The sequence below is a fragment of the Haemaphysalis longicornis genome, unplaced genomic scaffold (assembly GCF_048455015.1).
Source record: "Haemaphysalis longicornis isolate Haplotype H1 unplaced genomic scaffold, Haemaphysalis longicornis Haplotype H1 scaffold_10, whole genome shotgun sequence".
Lineage (NCBI taxonomy): Eukaryota > Metazoa > Arthropoda > Arachnida > Ixodida > Ixodidae > Haemaphysalis > Haemaphysalis longicornis.
The window spans coordinates 53,539,108-53,562,327 of NW_027526204.1; the positions used below are offsets into that span (position 1 = coordinate 53,539,108).

The following is a 23,220-nucleotide window of genomic DNA, read 5'->3' on the forward strand; positions in this document are numbered from 1 at the left end:
CCTGCGAAGCTGGCTGCAGCCGACGACGGGCACGAAAGAAACAAAGTTGGTTTGTAGTTTTTGATTGAGCATATTTGCTAGCCAGTTAGCTTAACGAAACTCGGAAGAACTCGAGCTTTATTGTAGCGAATACACAGAAAGTGTCTTTTCTGGTCCCACGTCCGAGGCAACTTAGTGCTTGTGTAACACACTAACCTATCCTCTCGACCGGGGAGACACAAGACTGATCTTATTTTGCTGTTTGACGTCCACGTGTAAAGCTCGCGCCACTCGTCCCGCTCTCTGGAAAAGGAACACCTTTGGTGTCAACTCAAAACGGAATCGTAACCCTGTAGAGATATGCCCCGCCATGTCCACCCCTTCCCCAACCCCCCTTCACTCTGCCCCGGCAGCGGTGGAAGGACCACGGTAAAAAAACAAAATATGATCTTGTACAGAAGGCCCATACCCTCCAAATAGTTCGCCTGGCCACTGGATAAATGCGTTGGGCCGTTCGAACCCCTAGCTCTAGAAAGAGGGCGCGACATGGGCTGGTAAATTCGTCGCAAACCGCGAAGGCCTGATGACCGAGCCCTAGTTGCTTATGCGAATAAATGTAGTTTCTCTCCCTCTCCAGCCACCACAACGAAGAAGTCATCCGTCTGTTGATGCATCCTATAGATTTTCGTACACGCCCGGCACATTCTCCCTCCATTTCACTTACGCGCACGCAAAAACCGGTAACCGCTTCAGCGCGGGTGCATAAACGTGGAAGACACTTGCAAATAACAGTTCTGAAATAGAAAAAGAGAAAGAATAAACTTTCAAATGAACGAGCCTAGTGGCCAGTTTTTTTTCAGTTTGGTCGTATAGCGGTCTCAGCGAGGTGGATCATCCGGAACTGAAGGGGTCGGTGGTACCGAAAAGGAACGCTACAGCGGCGCAGAGTAAAGTGAATATCATGGAATCAAAACAAGCAAAAATTTATTCGGCAAACGAGTTTGCCTTGCATGGGCAGCGTGTTATCTTTAAACCCGGTTGTGTACTGTATCAGTAGAGAAGGTGAACGAAGATCACAATAAAAAACATGGAGCTGTGTCACCTTCTCAAGGAACGTAAATATGCGAGGCGTTTTACCACCACTCACAGACTTGAAACGGACGGAGCATTTGTTATAAATAGGATTTCGAAGCTTTTCTATGCATTCCAGGAAAATTATCTCCAAAACATGTATGCAGTACCGGCTCTCGGGTTAAATAACTGAATGTCTTTGGTATGATCGAACGTAACCCATCAAACTGTTTCGAACTACTATTCCCAAGAAAAACACGCATATTCGTGGTCGGAGGGTCAGAAAAAAAATACGGAAGAAATAAAACGCGCTGTGAGCATAGTGTTCACTTACACTTGTGCGAACAGGAAGAATGCGTTCCTACGCACACACGTCTAAAATGATTCATCATCATCATCACCACCCTATCTACGCCCACTGCAGGGCAAAGGCCTCTCCCATTATTCCCCAATTATCTCGGTCCTGTGCCAACTGTGACCAATTTATCCCCGCAAACTTCTTGATCTCATCTGCCCATCTAACTTTCTGCCGCCCCCTGCAGCGCTTGCTTTCTCTAGGGATCCACTCTGTTACCCTTAATGACCAGCGGTTATCTTGCCAAAATGATTATGCCCACATAAACACGCATTCTGCAACAGGCTCACGTGTCCATCACCCCCAACAAATCTCCATCCGGACAGTTGTTTGCCGGAATGTAAACAACAGTCACCTAAGCCATACACGGCATAGCCGCCCCTGCTACTCACAGAATAAGCGAGCAGTCAACGAGGAGGTACCTTTAAACAAATGAAATAGGCTAAAAAACATTCCACGTACAAACAAAGGGCGCGCACTAACAGTGCTCATCGGAACAGTACATAAACGAACTGCAGTAACAGCAAGCCTAAACGGCTAAGCCGGCACGGCTAAGTTTCAAACGAAATTATCATTAGTCAGGGGTTAAACATTGTTCAAAAAGGTAAAGAAGACGTTCCTAGCATCGAATACTAAGTTATAAATGTGAAAGACCCGAAATAAATTCAGCGCCACGTCGCAACCGCCGTACCCTTACTAAACTAGGAGCACGTAGGGGGTTCGCGGTGAGCCAGATAACGTCGCTAAAATTTCAATAAGTCGACAACCCGTGGGTGCGCAAATAACTGCACACAAAAAATTACAGTGGTGAGCTTACTTACAGTAAAAACAGGAGCGCGGAGCCACCGGTACCATCGGAGCAACCTATCGTGACATGCGCGCAGCAGCACCCATGTGCTTTGCTGGTCGAGTGAGGCTATGCTTTCAGCCCGCTGAAATCGGCTCGTCACTTGTTAACTTGCCAGCTCGCTTTAAGCAAACGTGATGTTCCCAATTAAATTGAAGGAACACATGCGCAATGTCTTTATCAGTAATAAACTGAGATCTTGAGGTGAGCTCGGGCAATAGTACCTCGATATTCAATGTATGGTGGAGAAGCACTTTGTGATTTTTACTAGGCGTGTTCGGTCAAGGATAAAGGAGTCGAGTTTCAAACCGAGACACAATTAGCAGATGACACGCAGCATAGCAGAACACGTGCAGACGCTCCGATCACGCGATGCGCTTGCTGAAAGGAAATTCTACACCAACACGCAATGGTGCATGCCTGATACCTCGCGAAGACCACGGTAGGCTTCTCTAATAGTACCAGCGGCCACACGATTCCGTGTTCACCATAAGCGAGTTCACTACTGTTTAACATCTTCTTATGACCACCCGAGCAAGGGCTACGGGGTATAAAATCGGATATTGTGTAGAAGTGACAGAAAGAACATTTCAACCTCCGTTGTGGTCACAACATCATTCCAGTTTTATGAGAGCACAGACTCCCCTAAGTTTCGCTCAGCCCTACCTAAACGCCACCGTTGTTCCGATAAACAACTTTTCCGCTTAGAATAGCAAGAAAATGGCGACGAAGGCTGCTATTATACCTATTATAGGCAAGCTAACCTTCAAACTAGCCGTTTATTGTAGCTGTACACTCGAGCACAGCACTGGCTTGCTTTTCCAATGGCCAGACGTCAGTAGACCCGTCGTCAGTAAGCTAGCGCTTCAGCTTATTCCTTCAGAACCGAGCGTACAAAAAGGAAAACGAGCAACAATGGCTCAATATGGCTGCAAGCGTGCCCGGCAACACCATCCGCGGAAAGCTTTTCTCACATTCTCTCCCTTTTTGCCTGGCTCTATGCCGTACCCTTTCAGGTATGAAGGGCTGCCTTCTCCGGGAGTTATCATCATTCCTGACACGTAAGAGGCTACACTAGAAAGGTTGAACCATACGAGCAAGGCTTTTAGGGTCCCAAAGGGCGCTCCTTCACCAGAGAAGGATCTGGCCACCCTGGTGTAGGAGATGGCAGCCACCTCTCATGAATCACAAACTTAATGCTCCGCCCTCAGTCCCCAGCAGCTGTACAGCACCTGTGAACGGCGGTAGTCACATAGCGGTACAGCAGAGGGTGCTCTGAGTCTCGGGGTCCAGACAGGCCACCCTTGAAACTCCTCGCAACATTCAACGAATACGCTCTGTCAGGCGAGGGAATCTTAGCTGTAGTACTACAGTAGGTTGCGGACATAACGTGGGATTGAGTTTAACAGGGTGACAAGTTGGGCGAGTTGGTGTTGATTCATCTTGAAAACAGGCACGGAAAGACGCTGACAAAGGAAATAAATACACACTGGACGAGAAATACTGGACAGGACGAGAGTTGCTTGTAGCGCGTCGTCCTGTGCATTTCTTTTCTAGGTCAACGTCTTTGGGCGCCTGTTTTCAAGATTAGGTGGGATATTATAGGGCTGAGCGTGGTTAGAAGGACACTAGAAGACTTCATGGAGCTCACTAACGGACATGTCCTGTGCTACAGAGGACCCCAAGAGGCGAAAAAACGCGGGAAAAGATTTTTGACACATTAAGAAATAGCAGGAAACGTGGAGCGGTTTTTCTACATTAGCGAGAGAGTAGCTTCTGTGGTGATCAAGCTAAACAATCGATGTACGTTAAGGATAGTATAGGCCTAGGTGCCAACAACCAGCTATGAGGACGAAGCCATAGACAGATTCTGCGAGGACGTCGAATAAGCAATAGAGAAGGCAACAGCACAGTTATAGGAGAAAGATCAGCGGGAAATTTCGAAATTAACCATCGAAACAGTTTAGGACATACACCGGTGGAATTTACAGAAGGGACTACCCTGAAGTTTATTACATTCCTATAGAAATGAAAGAACATAAAATAGATATAGAAAACTCCCGATAGCACAACAAAACACGAAATCGACTTCAGTTTCAGTGACAATACAAGTATTGTGCAATACGTAGAGGCGCTGTGTGAAGGTACGTCCTCACTTGCGGCGCCGCGCGCGCAAAAACGCACGCCGCAAAACGCCCTTTCGCGGCAGGATTCCTCTGCCGCGCAAGGATGGCTCCAGACCCATTTTCGCGGCAAGGCGCTTTGCGCAAAACTCAACTGGCCAATCAGCACCCGGGTCACGTGGGCTGCGAGGTCAGTGCTCTCCTCAGGGAGGTTGGCCAGCGCGGAGAGACGGAAAGTGCTCAGATCCCTTTTCCTCTGCTGCCCCGTCATGGTGGGCGAGGACCGGTTTTCACCGCCGCCGCCACCGCTTTTGCGCGCGCGCGCTCCCAAGTGAGTACTTAACGTAAGTGTCGGAGAAGCAATCCTGGGATGGTCATGGGCACGCCCAGGATGAATCTCACAAGATAAAGTAGGAAACTCATGAAAACTAAGAAACCCCGCATGGAGTGAGAGCCAGATTGCACGAGTTTAAAAAATATCTTCAAAAGAAATTGGCGCTTTTAAACGAGCACGAGCTCAGTGTAGACAGGCTAAATTGGAACCTAACATCACCAGTCAGTAAATCGGCGGCAGCTGTGGGAGAAGCAACATGTAGGGAACAAACGGGGCAACCAACTATAAAATGAAATAATTGTCAAACGTAAGAGCATAACGTATGACGTACGGCAGATCAGATTGAACTAGTCCAGCTGTAGAACCTGATTAACAAAAGTAAAACAAACGCTATTCGTTCATTAGCAAGGCAGTCATCCAGGAGACGCTACAAATAGTAGGAAGCTTGGAAGCAAATGAGAGAAAGCTAGCCATCAAGAAAAACAGGATGTCCGAACTCAGAGACGAGCAGGGTAACCTAACACACACGTCGGGCGAGATATATAAAGACAGCAGAACGATTCAACACCAGGCTCAATGGGAGCTACGTTGAGGCAAGCTTAAATCGCCATTTCCCTCAAGTAACTGAACAGAAGGTAGGGAAGGCTCTCAAAGCCATGAAAAGACGAAAAGCTGCAGGTGACAACGGCATAACAGTAAATCTTTTTAATGTGGGAGGTGATATCGTTCTGAAAAAAACTCGCTGTAGTATTTTCAGAATGCATGAAGACTCAAAAAGTACACGTAGCCTGAAAACATGCACACGTCATTCTCATTCCTAAGATGCGAGATCGCAACCACTTCATGAATTAGAGACCTATAAGCCAACCTTGCGTTGTGTGCAAGCATTTTACCGAAGTTTTAGTTTGCCCATAGGCGAGAGGCTGGGTTTCCATACTTAAGGTATGTATAGCGCAACAAAAAGACGAAGGACAGAAAGGATGCAGAAGGACAAAGTGCGAACAAGTTAGCGCTTTGTCTTTTTGCATCCTTCCCGTTCTTTGTCTTTTTTTTTCGGCTCTACTTCAATTAAGAATGATCGACTAACCACCCTAACAACGTGCCTTATTACAATGGATTTCCAACAACCCCGAGAGCAGGGTGGGTTCAGGAAATTTTACTCGACCATCGATCACATTCATGTTGTCTGTCAAGTGTTATAGAAATTCGCGGACCACACTATACCCATTTGCCCGGAATTTATAAATTACGGAAAACCGTTTGATTCCGTACTCACCGCAGCCGTGCTACCAGCACTTCGACAGCTAGCAGCAACACGAGACTTCGAAAAAAAAACGTACAAAGAATGCACACTCCCGATAAGCCTACACAAGCAAAGCGATAAATTCGTCATCTCTAAGAAAGCAAGACAGGGTATTCACAGCCTGCCTGAAGGGGTTGTTTAGGAAGCTTGACTGGGAAAACAAAAAAATTTAGGATAAACCAGGAATACTTGAGCCACTTGAGGTTTTCGGACGAACTGATTGTGCTCGGTGTGCTGAGTGTGCTGAGTGTGCTCGGAAAACACCTGCAAACAATGCTTGAGGAAGTACAATCTGAAAGAACGGCCGTGGGGACAAAAATTCATATGAATAAATTCTAAAGTAATTAGTAATCACCATGAAAAAACGTTCTCTTCAGTTATGAAAACGAAACGATAGGAGAAGTAAAATAATACAACTGCATTGGCCGTGTGGTTAGTGCTGACCCCATTCCGAAAGACAAACCCCTGTGCAGAATACGTGTGAGTTGAAGAGCACTCAGCCAGCGCTCCCAAATAATGAAAAGTGAGCAACCCCTTCCACTAAAAAGAGGAATCTACAACCAATGCATACTGCCGGTGGTGACGTACAGAGCTGGAACTTGGCGCCTTACTAAACTAGAAAGCAAACGTAGAGTAACTCTCGGAGAAAGGAAACAGGCTGCCTGGATCAGAGAATAAACTAGAGTAGAAGATATCATAGTCTAAATAAAAAGAACAAATTGACTTGAGGTGGCCTTGTAGTGAGGCGAACCGACGACCGGTGGACCATTCAAGAGATTGATCTAGGAGGGTAATGGCAGTAATCCGTTCTAGGGAAGAAATAAGGAAATTTTCGGGTAAACTGAGGATTCAAACAGCGCTGGACAGGAGCAGTTGGAGGTTAGTGGAAGCGGCCTTATTTCTGCAATGAAACTGAATAGGCTGTTAATGATTATGGTGTGATGATGGTCATAATAAAAATGCACGAAGAAAGCAATTACCTGCAATTTAAGCCCCCCATAAAACATGGTGAATTCACTGGCCCTTTAACGTTAGAAAATTTCTGGTTGCGTGCGTATCCAAGTGCGGAACAATTATGGGGCAGTAAATGTCGCTGCATGTATTCAAATGAACGGAAATATGGGGCCCCCGTTTGTAAATTCATAATATAAATTACAATGAAGTGCGTAAAAATTGCAGATAGGCTGCGCCCGTAAGGCGCTCAGCAAAAAACGTGTTTCCTTTTATTTATTTCTGTAACGTCCATGATTACTGTTGCTAAAAAAATTATCCTCGCCATCAGCCCTAAACGGCTAGATATTTTGTAAAGTGCATGACACAATAAAAAGATGTTAGAATGTTTTGATTGTTGACGGTTCACTCCAGAACAGAAAACTTAGCTGTTGCCATCTTTTGTATAACCAACCAAACCTTTCATGGCGCGAATGCTTACGTTTTCTTGCTTACCTTCATTGGAACGAAACATCTTTTTCGATAGAATTAGAACCCGGATTTTTAGCATATTACTTAGGTAACTGGTAGGCAGATAAAAATTTGCGAAGCTTGCGCAGTCACGCAAGGTTACATGAAGAGAAACAGAAGCGCTGGTGGTCGACCTTTGGTTTGTTCCCACAATGGCGCCGATTCTTCTGCGAAAAAGCGGCGCCGGACCCTCGCAGAGCAAAGCGGTTTTGGACCACAGTTTAGAGCAAAAACTGGTAAGGGAAGCACAGTTTTATATTCAGTAGCAATAGTCATGTCTTTCGTCTTCTTCATCTGAGAGCAAAGCCGCGTAGGGAAAATTCTGTTGTAGTGCGTCGCAGCCTATATAGACGTCCACCTTTTGTCAGCTGGACTGGTGGTCGTTTCTACGTGTGAAATGTAAAGCGATGGCTTAACAGACTCCTTATCGTCATCGGTGTCGTTGCGGACCCGTCACCCGCTCGTCGCTATACCACGGCGACAACGACGGAAGTACTTATGTGGATCAACCCACGCGCAAGTCTGGACGACGCCGAGTTCTCCGCGAAAACACGCTCACGTGTTCTTTACGTCCAAGAGCTGAGCTGCTGTTGCTGGCGACAGTGTATATGGTGTGCGGCGTCATTAGAACACCCCTGGTCATTGTTACACCCACAGGTAGGCGCGCATGAGAACGCGTCTTACGAGAAGCGGCTGGGGTCATGCAGGCTTGCGCGCGGCGGTCGAAAAACAATACAAAGAAAATATTTCACGTGCGTCCGCGCCTGAATGAGGGACCACAAGACAGCTCGCGCTACAGACGCCCAGTTCGGAAAGCAGTTTGCCGCCGGTTCTACGCCATCCTGACAAGTCCCATTTTGGAAACATTTGAAAGCCTGCGGACAAAACGCTCCTGGGCCGCAATCTATGCTGAAGGAAGAAGACGAAAAATACTGATATAACGATAACTACTGCTGCTACAGTGAAAGCGACGAGGGAACATGTAAACATATATAAAACCTAATGCATTGAGTGGTGGTGTGCCCTCGAGTGCTCACATCAAATGATATCCTACAGCTACGGTTTGGTTCAAGCTTCGCAAACGTTTCTTAGCAGATCTTCTCCAGCTCAAGCCTAGTCCATCCGTATTCATCGAAACAATACCAAGAAAAAATACCGAGCGCATGCGGGCGCGCCTCTCGCGACGAGGGCCATGCTTTGTTTTGGCTTGTGAGTGAGCTTGCGACACGTTAGGATCTCGGGAAACAAATATCCCTAATGAGAAATTTTTGTGGAGAACAAACTGCAGCCTTCTCGGTCACGGTGTATATCTGCGCCCTCCAAGGAAGTGATCGCGTAATTACTGAACGCCCGGCGGCGCGCTACAGCATCCTCCCCTCGCAGAGCTTCGCTTTCGCCCAGAAGGTCATTCTTCCGATTTTTAAGTCGTTGTTGCAAATCATGTTGAAACCTCCCACGCAAATGTAACGTAGTTTGCACGAGCCACAAACGGAGAAGGTGGTCCGGAAACACTGTACGTGCGGTGGGAGGGCACTCCGCTGCGGCGATTCATAGTGAAAATGTTAGGGGGAGGCAGTGAGACATTCTGAGCCGTGGCGACGCGCTGGGTGATGATACCTTAGCACTGCGTGTCCCCCTCGCGTTTGAACTTTCGCGAGCCGGTGCTCCGATTTTTTTAAGGCAAAGGCTTGCTACTTTCTCGCAGGCTTTTCACGGAGACTGCGCAATAAGACCTTTTGACCGGAGATACACCGTTCGCGACACACCCCTCGAAGCACACCGCGTGATTCTCCGGGCCCGCTGTCGGCACTGCGCGCAATGCTCCGTTTTAATGCTGCACTGCGCGCGGTCGCTCCCCGTCGCGGCGGCAACACAGCGGCCGCTCGGCTGATCGACAGCCGCCCATACCCACAGATTCCCACGCATGCGCCGCTGGGGCGTCTTAGGCGATGTGACTCATCTGACACCGTTGTTCAGCGAGAATTAAAGCGAGGCTTTTGCTTCACGTATCCAAGGTTAGCTGAGCTAAGCCAAGGAGGAGTTGTTTTTCTTGGTCTTTTTTTGCAAACACCAACGAACCAAGCAGAAGCCTTAACAGCTATGCTGGTGTAAAACACGGCATGCTTTGATGGCTTCGCGCATACCAGCGCACCTTCAAAGTACAGTAGTTCAGCGTTTACGTGTTTCCAAATTTTAACATTACCTCCCGTTATGTAGGTAGTGTAGCCTACGATTACAGTAGAATATTTCCTAGCGCGTACCCACTGCGCTACGATTTAACTTGCATGAAGTTAAAATATTTGCGCCACCGCGAAGCGGCGGATATTTGCACTAATGGGAAACTAAAATGCTGCACAATTGAGTATCGCGAAAAGCTTCCAGATAACAGCAGAATATTTGAGGCGACAATATTGTTAATCGTTGCTTCCCGGAGTACCTAAACATGAGAACTAAAATTATTTATTTAAAAGGTCTTGGTTTAGAAAAAATATGCAGGATTGTAAACAACGCTTCTGAGGGCAGAATAAATGTGCCGTGCGATAATATCGGTTTTTGTGTACATTTCTCAAATGTGATTGCCGTGGAAACACAGAAAACTACATTTCAAAAATAAACTGGCTGGCTGTCTGTTTCGCTCTATTTCCAAAAAGCCTTTTTGCTGCCTTGGATGTTTGATTCCTAATTATGTTATTGCATTGAAAAACTGCCCTTGATAGGCCGTTATGGCTACTTAAAACATCAGATCTCTACACGTTTTTGTCCATTCATGAATACGGCAAGTACCCTCGCATTGTTGCTGCAAGCACGGCCTTGCTGACGCGGTAATACGGCAGGTATTCGGTAGTTAAAACGACGCAGGGATATAACCATGCATCGCTGAAAAACGTTGTACATGGAGGATAAGAGCTTTAGTGGTAGCAACCCTTGAAAGAACCAGGATTCCCGCAAGATTTGACAGTGGTGAGCCCTGCGAAACAGCAGGAGAAATATACTCACCATTGCCTTGGCCATCGTAGTGAAAATCTTGCAGTTCTATCGTGGCGCTGTCTTTTAGGATGACTTCAGAAGCCTTAACTCCGTGTTTTATTTCTGCCAGCGGGGAAATGGTCTGTTCCTTCGGAAGCTCAAAATCGTCCGGGATTGGAACTTGACCAAAATTGTGCTGCAAGAGAGGGTGGCATGTTGATAACATGCGCGAAATTTGTTTTTAGGTTTTGTCTTTCGTTTCTCTAAGCGAAACGCTAATTGAGGTCCCTCATTCCGTGCAAATTACAACTTGAACGGAGTGCGCACAAACATAGGAATATCTGGCCAGGGTCACAGTGGACGCAGTTAGCGTCAGAAATAGATTGCAAAACCGCGGTTCAGGGTATTACCACTCCACCTTATCAGCACCTTCGACGGCACATTCGGCGTGCTTATCGTGTACAAGGAAATTATGAGGCCAGTATGTAGAACATATGGCGGTGTATTGTCACTAACATATATTATGTGGTCGCTCACGAGTTACCTTTGTTGGAGAGAATGCAACAAGCGTCTTAAATTTCTGCTGCCTTGCAGCAAAATACTGGCGGTGATATGGGGACTTATTCATGCTTTTGTACTCGGTAACTTCCCGCTTTTACTGATTCCCACTTTAGCGTTACGATGGCGTTACAATAGCAGGTAATTGCTACGCCTATAACACATCAGCAAAGTCGAATGACAGATATTTGATGTCTGTACAATCAAGTAGTCTTCCGTGCTTGATTACAATTTCACTCATGCTGTATTCACTTGAGTGCAGCAACGATCAGCTAAAAACACTAAACTGAGGCAGGAGACAGGTGGAGGCAATACCTCCACATCATACGCAGGAATGTGAAAAAGACGGATGATATCTCTACTTAAGCGAAATAACCGATAGGTGCTCGCAACAGTGACAGCTTCAAAGTAGAGCTAGAGGTGAATAGTATCGTCAAGCCCAGGGTGGGGTGACAAAGGGTTATGCAAATGAAAGACTAGAGCCTTGAGAACCCAAAGAAGGTTTATTTGTTTACAGCCGTAGATGTGTATTACGAGAAAAAAAAACCTTTTTTCTCTGTGTTTTGTTAAGCTTAGGGTCCTATAAGCTTACAAACAAGAACTTCAGCTTCTGGTGGAACGAATGATTGATTTCCAGTCGTGGCGTTTGCCTCGCCCATAAGGCAAATGAAAGTTTTAACTAGAGAAAAACGGTTTCTGGTTTTTATTCTTGGTATGCACTGATCCTACAACAAAATAATAACGCCGGTAGGGCAAGCATGGACAACTGTTAATGCACGACGTCTAAATAGGACGTCAGGCCTAAGGGTTACTCAGTCACCAGATATCCTCTCTACAACAGCTTCTTTCTAGCACTCCTCTGTAACAAAAACGAATGATGGTGATGCCTATCCGAACTGGCACCGTTGATGAAGTATTTCCCAGAAAGCCAGATTTCCTGCTTTTGTTGTCCATTTCTTTGGTAATCTTGTGTGTGGCCCAAAATACAGCACACCATGGCGGAAAAGGGTGAGGACCCTGTCGGATTTCCGCGCGCCACCGCGCTTCCATTGTTCACATGCGGACGACACGCGAAGAGGCATAGGTGACGGTGTCACCGAATGTGTCCATGTACTCATGTTTAATAGTACAATGCTCATTTGGTGCACTTCACCACACTAAGATTCTGCACCTTTCTAGCTTCATCTCACAAGCATCTGCGTGAGAAGCCTAAAAAAGTAAATAGGAATAATAGGAATTTCGAGTGTTGGAAAGGGCGGAAAACGAGTACAGGTTGTTTGAGGCTTTAGGGGAATGCCTGGATAAGGACGAAGAAAGGCGTGCAAGAGTGTAGAGGAGACAGGAAGCTGCAGGTAGTTTTAAACTATTCCGGTCTTCCGCTTGGAACAGTGGCGATTCTCAAAACTCAACATGTTTCCACACACAATCACCTGCCGTGCGACTTCATGCATCACACTGCGTGGTTGCATGCCTTTCTTATTAAGGCACTGTATTTTCGGGCCTCATATTGTGAAAAACAGGCGTGTGTGTTGTTTGTAGTTACCGGTATCAAACATGGCGGCTGATAGAAGCAAACGAAAGCACGCTTGCGTTTTTTTACGACTTTATACTATTGTACTGTATATACGAGTCTCTTGTGTCTACTACCTTTCTAGTACACAAGTCTACTATACGGGTCTACGGTGCACTGTCGCGCGCGATACCACCTCGCTACCACCTCGCCACCACCCCATGATACCAACAGTGGAAAAAGAGTAAGCCTACTGCGGGCCGCCCTGACGCCGAATGGCTTTACTGCTCAGCGTGACGGCACGTGAGCATAACAGGTGCAAAGAGACCACATAGCAACTTGACTCTTGGTTACGTCTGATGTGGTGCCACCCTTCCTGTTGAACTCTTCCACTTCAAAAAATGAATAAAACAAAAACGAATGGAGAGATGGTCGCACAAAATAGCAGTTAATAATTCTTTCAGAAGTACTGCCGTGGAACCTGATGATGCTTTGGTCTTCAAATAAGGCCACCAGACCTAAGCGCCCCGAGGAAAAATTTGTACTTCACCACAGGATCTGCTAGGATGGCTGCTCCTGTCATCATACTCTGGGAGTAGTTGTTATAAACCTACGATCATCTCCAGTGCAAAGCTAGTGACCCTTTCCTCAGTAATCATCAATGCGTTTATCGGTTGTGCGTCAATATTTGGGCGAAGCACTGCAACGACGTCTCCTTGATATCTTACTTCGTAAGTATTTATTTAGAGAAGCGGCGAAATGGGTGCTTTGGTGTTCTTAGATTCACAAATGACGTCAAACTTGAAGCCGAGCACGCTGTCTTCGCCTTCGGCACTTTCGTAATGTGCAGGTCGAATGAATCGACCGTCTCTCCATCCGTGCAATTGCGTTGCGCGTTGCAAAAAAGGAAGCCAGATAAATTGTGCTATTAGGACGCGTTGCGTCGTGAAGACTGTGAATGGGTTTCATTCCGGCAAGGGAGTTTTTCAAGATACTGTGCACCCTGAGCGAACGTGAGCAACGCAAATGAACACTTGAGGAAGCTACCATAATCCGCTATTATGCTAGTGTAGTTGAGGCCACAGGGGCGAGAGTTGCATAAATTACGTCCATTTTCCCCCATTATGAAATATGGTGAAACAGCGGAGCAGTTTAAAAAAATTCGTTCACATTTGCCTTCTGTCTTGTGCGTATGGTTATAATCGTACCAGCCGCTAATTACCGTATTATTCATTCCCTGATAGTTCCGGTATATGGTCACCAAACAAAACACTACACAGTTTTCTTCAAGGAAAACAAGTTTATTCGGGCGAACTTGTGCTCCCCTAACAAATCAGAAAATAGTCAATCCGCGAAGCAGCAGTCAACAAAGTGACGAGTGCAGGCGAGCGTCGGTGAGTCCAATGCCGCGGCGTCTGCCCTGCACGTTTTTTTCTTTCGGCACGTGTGTTTCTCGAACCGTCGATCTCCATCCAGAACATTGTAGATCAAGGAACGTTATTCTAATCTGTTCACGTTAGTTGAACGCGAGTGTTTCTCGAACAGTCAATTAAGACCCAGAACATTGTAGATCAAGGAACAATATTCTAATATGTTCACGTTAGTTGGAAAGGCACTCCCTATCTAAAGAGAAAGAGATCACACGTGCGTCATACCAATAAAGAATAGAACACGCGCTTCGCTTGGCCGACAGATAACACAAACAGGCGCCGCCGGGCGGTCATAGCAAAAAAAACAAACCCAATGTACTGTTCCGCAATATCAACAGTTACAGCCGCTTTCTGCAACCATACACCGACCGTAGATTGCCATGTGTGGACAGCAGGCAGCATTTCTGTAATGTTTACAGCTTCACTCAGAGATAATCGTGAGAAATAGCTAATGGTGAAGCTCTTATCGGTCTATTGCCATAAAGTTTTTCCAGGTACTTTCAATAACACAACAGCCAGAGCCGTTTTCTGTTCTCGTAGCCCCTCGATAGATTGACATGCTTGAATAGGCTACATGAATTGTGGGAAAACCACCTTACAAAGACCAAGCTCACAACAACCTCGGTAAATTCCTCTTCCGTTCTCATCACAAATACATTACTTGGAGAGACATTTTTAAGTGCCATACAGGCCACTTAACAAAAATGTGACGGCCCTTGGCCCTTTTCTATTTTGTATGACTATTTTCTGTACAGGAACCATTTTTTTTGGGTGCGGAGCAGCCTGCACATGAGAGAACGCGGGGCAATACCCAACAGCCTCACTGTTGAAAACACAGTACACTTTGTCGAAGATAACGGCCATGCTAAGGCGGCGAGAGCTTGAAGCCGTGCTGAAGGGCCCTTCTGAAGGTCCGCGAGGTAACCGACTCTCCACATAGCCCTATTCCAAACCATAAATGATCATGCAGTGCGTACTGTTTTTTGTTTATAAGAAAGTGCTGCTTAGCTCTATATAGGTCGACTAATTGGAAGTTCCTTGATACCTTTGGTGTTAACGTCAAAACCGCCATAGGTAATCTGTTGAAACATGCAATACATATGGCGTTCCAGGGCTCCGACGGTCGATGCCCACTCGCAGTTAGCCGCCCTCTCTTGCTTAAGGCGGCGGACACGGAAAAGATAAACCTTTAGAGTGGTTCTCTTTTTCTTCTTTCTTGTTGTTGGGTCCGAAATTACCCGATTCTGCTCTCTTTGCGGGCATAATACAGGAAACAAACAGTCGCCGCTCTGGGAATAGGGAGGACACACCTGAGGCCTTTCGGTCTACTCGTCACTTGGACATAAAATAAGAAGGAGGGGGGTGGGCAGGGGGGGGAAGGGAGCTGTCGCGTTCGCTTTGAAGCTTGAACTGGATGTCGGGGTGGAGGGAATTTGATGCTTTTCGTAACTAAACTTCGGTGGTCTACAGTGCGCAAAGACTTTGTATGTCTATGTCTTTACATTGTTTACATGTCTGTACGTCCGAATTGTTCTCTGTATTCTTGTCTCTACACCATAGTTGTGTCTATACCGTTGTTTTGACCTTCCCCTTATGTGACACCCTGCAAGGGCTCCCTGAGGGTAACCTCAACATTGACGATGCTGCACAACTCAGCGGTTCTGCACGTGAAGTGAAAGTGTGTGGTACCCTTTTATTGTACAGTTTATTGTTGTTTTTGCTTGTTGGCCAATGTTAGGCCCATCGCTGTTGTTCCTGCTGAAATTGTATGAATGCCCACCTGCTATGGTCTCGCCCGAGACTGGCAGTATTGAAAATAAAGAAAATAAATAAAAAAATATGGTATTCAGCTGCACGCATTAATGTGCAGCCAAAAAAAATTTTAAACAACAATTTCCTTTGGAGAGTTTTTGCCATGTTTTTGGGAACGAGCGGCCCTTGAGCATAATGCATCCTTTTATAGGATAGCATAATATTTTTTTTTAACTGGGGAAGTGTGGATTGCTGGAAAAGTAGCAGAGAATACCGAGCTCCATTACGCAGAAGCAAGGTTTTTGCTCCGTAGCAATGTTATAGCGCGGCTTGCCTGTAGTAAGGCGCACATGTCGCCCTCTATTAAAACCCACCTGCGAGAGAAGCAACGGCGCAAAGAAGCAGCGGCTCTTGTAAGCCTTACGCTCCTGCTCACTAGGTTATCTTGCTGTAGAAGGTTCACACATCCACCAAGTAAATGAAACATTTGAGCCATTGAATGCAAATGCACTACTGGAAGAGGTTGACGCAGTTGTGTGGAGAATGATTTGCTTGCGAAACAGTGCAACACCAATAAAACAGCACTGGGAAAGGAATTGCTGAATTTCACGTTGACACTGCTTGTCTACGTTGTTGGCCCGTGTGCTGTACAAGTAAAGGCGTACCCTAAAGATCGCCACAGAAAAAAAGAGTGTTTATATGCTTTCCTTCCGCGTGCTTGTGAGTAACTTGCAGAACAAAGCATTTAAGGCTCCCGTTTGTTTCTACAGGATGACCATCAGGCGGTCTGTTTTACCGTGAGATCGATAAAACCTATAAGTCCGGTGGAAGGGCTTATGATGGATTTTTGTATATATGCTAAAATGTTGTAAGAACTTATCATTGAAGCTACCGCCGCGATAAAGCCTCTCATCAGCTTGAAGACATGTTAGAGGCCAAAAGTTTCTATACGTTATCTGGGATAGTTCCCGTAAAACACAAGATCAATCAATGAAGCTCTAGCCTGTTTCGTCCAATCATACAGTCTCCGCCGAAACCGTTGTATGGACCATAGACTGTAATACAAAAAATACCACAGCGTACCATTCAGAGCTTACTGACTCGCGAACACTTCGGGAAACACCTCGAAAATCGGGAACTGAAACAACAAAAAATTTGTGCGTAAACTGCGGAATATGATCATTTGTTGCGCCAACGAAAATACGTTCACGAGCTATGCCCTGGGAATAATTTTTTATATATTTTTTGTTACAAGCGCGTACCCGTGCTCCTTTACCTTGTGTTTCACGCACACCATCCATTTGCTTCTGCTGTTGTAAGCTATTACTGGCAAACCGTTTGATGGATTTAAGGAGTCGCTTGTCCGCCCCAGCTAAGACGGTTGTTTTATCGACAATGCTGTCAACCTAAAACGACTTGCCCCAAAACAACAGGGTTCCGATATAAATTCAAATAAAGCAACCGCAGAGAAAATGTATTCGCAGACTTGCCACCATGCGCGTTGATTATTGACAGGTTCTTCGACATTTGTGTTTTCTTCTGCTCTAGGAGTACTGCGGCGAACAATGCGCAATGAGTTATAAAACGCATGTTTCCATCAGTGTGCTCTCATTCGTGGATACACGAAACTGAAACGTGGACCGAAATCTGCAGTTGAGCAAGATTTGCGGGTCGGCGGCTGTCCTGTGGTTGTGTTTGGCGAGCGACGTCCTGCTGTCGGGACGCTTCTGCACAGGTATACTGGCGTAATTTTCGCGATGGATATTACCTCAGTGAAATCTTGGTGTATACTGGCATAAAACTCTTTCGTGTTAAAATATAAAACCCGAAAACGGGCAACCCTAAGTAAAGCGTACTCTGTAGTGCTAAAGGTTGCATCTCCGCAAAAACACCCGAGTGCAGGGGTGCACCCTTTGAAGGCTGCTTGCTCCATTGTACTGGCGTCACGTCCGTGACGGATATGACGTCACTGAAATCTTTCTGTATCCAAAACAAAACCACTTTCACATTAGAATATTTGGGAGCCACCAACGCGGTTTGCTCAATTAAAGCGCCTTATGGCTGCGTGGCCACCTACGTGCCCTCCGGACCGACCTATATTAAGCCATCCTTTCGCTTTAGGGGGAAAGGATGGCTTATCACTTATGGCGTGGCAAGTCACAGAAAAAGTATTCCGCGAAAGCGTACTTTACACTGTGGCTTCTACAAAACGGTTATTGTAGGTGAAGGCACTTCAAGAGCCTCGAGAAAAAAATGCTTCTCGTAATCTGAATCTAACCCGCGTCGCTAGTGTTATGAAGACGACTTTTATCTAACGGCGCCATTGCAACACTTTCGAACCAGCTTTCGCGTTTTATCCATCTTTGTCATTAGAAACGGGCTTTTCTATTTGTAATCATAGCTTTTGCGGCAGCAACCTAGAAATTCGGTGCCAGGAACCTTCATCCTCTTTTGTGCGAGCACGGAGACAGTGGTTGGCTCCTTTGTCCTATTTAAATTGCCCAAAATAACACTTCCCCACTGGACGTTTGTTGTCCCCCATCACTTTTGATGTTTTTGTGGGTACAAGTTCTGTTGGCGTCGTTGCAAAAAAAAATACATTATTGAACAGCTTAAACTCATCTTCCGTATTTTTTTTACTGGAACGCGTCTATTGCGGTATTTTTATGAGCCGGTTCAAAAATTTTACATGCTGTCTTTAGAGGTTATATCCCTATATGAACACCGGCGCGATGATATGGGCGCAGAAGTGGTCAAATACACTCAAGGGCGAGAATGTCTCTACATATTCACAATCAGACGTTTTCATACTTCCACAGACTCTAGAAACTGAACTGGTTATGTCGGCATTTCAAGATTTTTAAATACATCTGCGCTCTCTGTGCACTATGCCTGAGGATGATGTGGATCAAGATTAGTGCTACCGGCTGAGCGATTAACCCAAAATGGGATAACGCTAACATAAAACTGGAAGCTTGGTTACAAACAATTCTGTTTTCAAATTGGGGCACTTGGCACACAGATTTGTCGTTCACTCGCGCTGTCGTGAAGTGTACTTTCTACAATACTGTGGCATCGTTGAACATACTGTACTGATTCAATCATCGCAGTGTTGCCGACTTTTCCGCTGAACACGAAACCCTCAAAACTAGGGAGTCCAACAAGAACCGGAACTGAATCAAAACCCTGAACCAAACCCAAACTTTTCCCTTGAACTGTAACCGAACCAAACCCGCACTTTTGCGCCATTTTGGAAGTGAACCCGAACGGGAAGGAACTGAAGGAACCGTTTCAAAATGGTTCTGAGAACGGTTAATAAAGCAAATAGGGAAATGGTTACAGTAAAGCGGAGAATATCGAGTCAATGAAGCCATTACAGATATTTTCGGGGTCCTTGGCATCAGCAAATTTTCCGGCGCTCTTCCTTGCAACCAATCAGAAAGTGTAATTGCACACAAAAAAAGTCTGAAAGTTCTTGGGTGACGACAACGCAAACGCTGCAAAATGTCCTTCAGCGCACGAAGACGTTCTTATGTTGTTGGAAGCGCAGGCTAGGAAACAAGGTGGGGTGGCGCTTAGGTGGGAGAGCGGTAGCTTTTTTAGGGGGCCCCGCGCCGCTAAGGAAGGCAATCTAGGAGACAAAGGGGAAGCAAGAGACACATGCACACTCATCGCTGGGAGGCAGCCAGGCCTAGAGCTAAACGGAGAACCTACGGACGTAACTGAGAGCGTTGACATAAGCCATTTAAGTGGACACAATGGGGCGAACAATTCTGTAAAAGACCAAAACAGACCCCGTAAGCGGAAAGGGAAAAACAAATGCAATAAATATTTCATTAGCTACATAAATATGCAGGGAGGCAGAAAGCCAGATAAGTGGGTGGAAATTCAAAAGCAACTTGAACGGGAAGGAATAGACGTGTACGCTTTAGCCGAGACTCACCTCCGGGACCTAGAAGCCCCACCTATCATAGACAATTATGTCTGAGATGGTTGCAACAGGACCACAGGAATGAAGAAAGGGGGAGTTGTTGACATGCTCATTAAACAAGGGACCGACTGGAAGAGAGTGCATGAAAGCTGTAAAGAGCATCTATGGGTTAGAGGCACCATAGAGGGGAAAAATACATGGTTAGGAGTGGTGTATCTGTGGACCGGAAGTAGTGCTAGGGAGGAAAATGAGGAAATGGTAAACTGTTTGAGAAAAGACATAAACGAGTTCAAAGATTCGGGCGAAATATTAATAGTTGGAGAAATGAATGCCGACATAGAAGGTTCGGATTGATACACAGACCACAACGGTTCTCTAGTGATAGATCTACGTCAGGAAAACCGGCTTGTAATAGTAAACACGGAAAGCAAGTGTGACAGACAAATAACGTGGGAAAGCGGTAACAGACAGTCCATCATATACTACAGTTTAGTATCCGAGACAGTATGCGGAAGTCTGCGGGAAATGAGGATAGATGAAAATGGAAAAGACTGCTTAGGAAGCGACCACAAGCGGTTTAGCTTGCACTTTGGAGGCGCAATGCGGACAAATGCAGAAATAGGTACAATAGGAGGAAATAATTTGAATAATCAGCAGTTAAAGGTCATCGCTGATAGATTGGAAGATGAAATCAAATAATACCCAGGCAAAAATTGGCTTTACGACGAAATGTTGCGTTCATAAACGGTAAGATGAATGAAGCAAAGGAACGAAACCGATGGAAAGGGAAGAGAAAGCCGAGAAGCTGGTGGAATAACGAAATAAAAGAGGCTATTGACCAGCGAAGAAAGGCGTCGAGAGAATATAGAGAAGCAAAAAGAACTGGTATGGAAACGGAGGTAGTGAAGGAGAAGTAGGATATCTACCGTGGGAAGAAACTAGAAGTGCAGAAAAAAGTGCAGGCAAAGATCAATCAGAAAAGCGAACAATGGATTAGCAGAAATACGGAAGAAGAACAAAAGCGCATCCAAAAAGTTTTGGAACCATGTAAAATCACTCAGCTCAAAAAACGATAACCATCAAAAATTCCTCATTGATGAGGAGGGGGAACATTTAGAAGGAGAGCACGCGATGGCGCATATTCATCGAGTAATTAGTGAGAAGTTTAGAACAATATTGGTAGGGAAACCGGCACCGATAACATCAGCGTCACAAAAGACTACGGAAAGGGAAATAAATTTGAGCAACCTTGATTGGAAAAAAGCAGAGCAAAGGGTTTCCCCCCAAGACAGCAGTGGGCCCGTACGGAATACCAATGCAACTGATAAACCTACTTGGACCTAAAAGTAAGGAATCGTTTATAAGGGCAATAGATAAGGTGATAGAAACCAAACAATTATCAGAGGACTGGTTAGAAAGTAGGATGAATTTAATATATAAAGGCAGACAAGACAAAGCCAGTATTGATTCATACAGAGCACTCACAGTAACGTCAGTGGTGTATAGATTCGTAATGCAGGCGATAAAATCAGAAATTCAAGCCTGGATGGAAGAAAATGAAATACTTGGGGAACTCAAGAATGTATTTAAACAAGACAGGCGACTGGATGACAATCTGTTCGTGATAACGCAATGCATTGAAATTGCGAAAGCACAGAATAGACCACTATGGATTACGTTCTTGGACATGAAAAGGGCATATGACAACGTAAACAGAGAATGGCTGTGGAGAACGCTGAAACTCCAGGGGTTAGATGACGAGTTAGTAAAGTTTCTTATATCAATCTATAAAGACAATAGAGTGCACCTTACTTGTGAAGGACACAAATGCGCCCAGCAGGTCAACATCAATAGGGGACTGAAACAGGGATGCCCTTTGAGCCCAATACTGTTCATGCTTTACATGGCAGGGTTAGAAAAGAAACTGGAAGAAAGTCAAGTAGGGTTTAGCCTAACCCATATGCTGCAAGGCGAAGTGGTACAACCGCATATTCCGGGAATGTTATACGCAGACGACATTGTTCTTTTAGCTGATAACCAAACCGATATGACGCACCTAATAAATATTAGCGACCAGGAAGCCACTGACCTCGGGTTAAATTTCAGTGCAGAAAAATCAGGAATAATGGTTTTCAATGACGCTACCACCGACGTAGCGTCTATCCAGCAAGGCGAATTACCTGGAGTGAAGGAATATAAATATTTGGGAGTGTGGATAAACCAAGCGGATAACTACTTAAGTACTCACGAGCAGCAACTTAACGTTAAGGGAAAGCGAAACGCAGCTATAATGAAGCATAGAGCTCTGTGGGCGTATAACAGAGGAATGTGGAAAGGAGTAATGGTTCCGGGTCTCACGTTTGCGAATGCTGTACTCTGCTTAAAATCAGACGTTCTATCAGGCCTTGAAGTAAACCAGAGAACGGTAGGACGTTTGGCCTTAGGCGCGCATGGAAAAACAACTAACGAAGCAGTTCCGAGAGATATCGGCTGGGCGTCGTTTGAAGTTAGAGAAGAACAGAGTAAAATATGCTTTGAGATGAGGTTGAGGGCAACAGATCAACGAAGGTGGGCAGCTAAGGTTTTTAGGTACCTATGCTTGAAAAGCGTGGACACGCAGGGGTTAAGGAAGACTAAAAGGGTAATGATGAAATACGGAAAGAACAGTGGAGAATCCAAAACAGCCATGATAACCAAAAAAGAGGCAAGGCAGTTTGAAACGAATAAATGGAGGGAAAAAATGAAAGCTAAAACGTCGTTATAGATGTACAGCGCTGAGAAAATAAACATCAGAAAGTAAAATTTCTACGATAATTTACAGGGCAGTGCTTTATTTTTGAGGCTAGAGCAGGTCCGGCGAACTAAGAGTTTTGTGGGGAAGTATTCACAAAATGATGGGGTATGTGTGGTCTGCAGAACAGAAACAGAAACTATGCGGCACATAGTGTTAGATTGTGAGGGTGTCAATCCAAATCTACATGAAGGCAATATTTGGCTTCCAGAAGCCCTAGGATTTAAGGGTATCAGAGAGGAAGTAACTTCAAGGATGTCGAGGGGACGAAAAGAAGATTAGAATGCGGGTGGACGAAAAGCAGAGAATCGAATATTGCCTAGGACAGTTACCACCTGTAATAGGGAAAAGAAAGTATTTCGGGCGTAATAAGCTTTAGTGCCTGCCCTAAGGAGCGATAGTATTAAACCAAGAGTGTAAAACATGGTTATATTAGTCCTTTTTGGTAAAAGGACATGTCATCACCCCGCTTCAAAGGGGAAACCAATAGCAATCAATCAATCAATCAATCAATCAATCAATCAATCAATCAATCAATCAATCGAGCATAGGGTTGACATTTCCGACTAAAACTGGACCATAGCTTCCTAATTCTAGTTTTCTATTTATCTAGGGGTTTTCAAAACAAGTCTCGTTGCGTAGCATTCTTGCTGCGTACCCTCACAGCCAGGAATGTGTAACGCCCTGCATTTCTACTAAGATGCCAATTCGGCAAAAGTAACTCCTGTAATCGTGTAATAGTGTAAATGGAGATAAATTGGGTGCACAGAATTTCGAAAACCAAGAAACCAGAAAAATACAAAATATA

At 45.4% G+C, this 23,220-nt stretch overlaps 1 protein-coding gene across 1 annotated transcript in view; it reads right to left on the reverse strand.

Moving 5' to 3' along the window:
* Nucleotides 1-23,220, reverse strand: part of LOC144159836 (protein Skeletor, isoforms B/C-like) — a 96,289-nt gene that overhangs the window by 15,377 nt on the left and 57,692 nt on the right. The window contains exon 6 of the mRNA XM_077691506.1: nt 10,471-10,636. Within this exon, the coding sequence (XP_077547632.1) occupies nt 10,471-10,636 (166 nt within the window). The remainder of the gene's footprint in view (nt 1-10,470; nt 10,637-23,220) is intronic.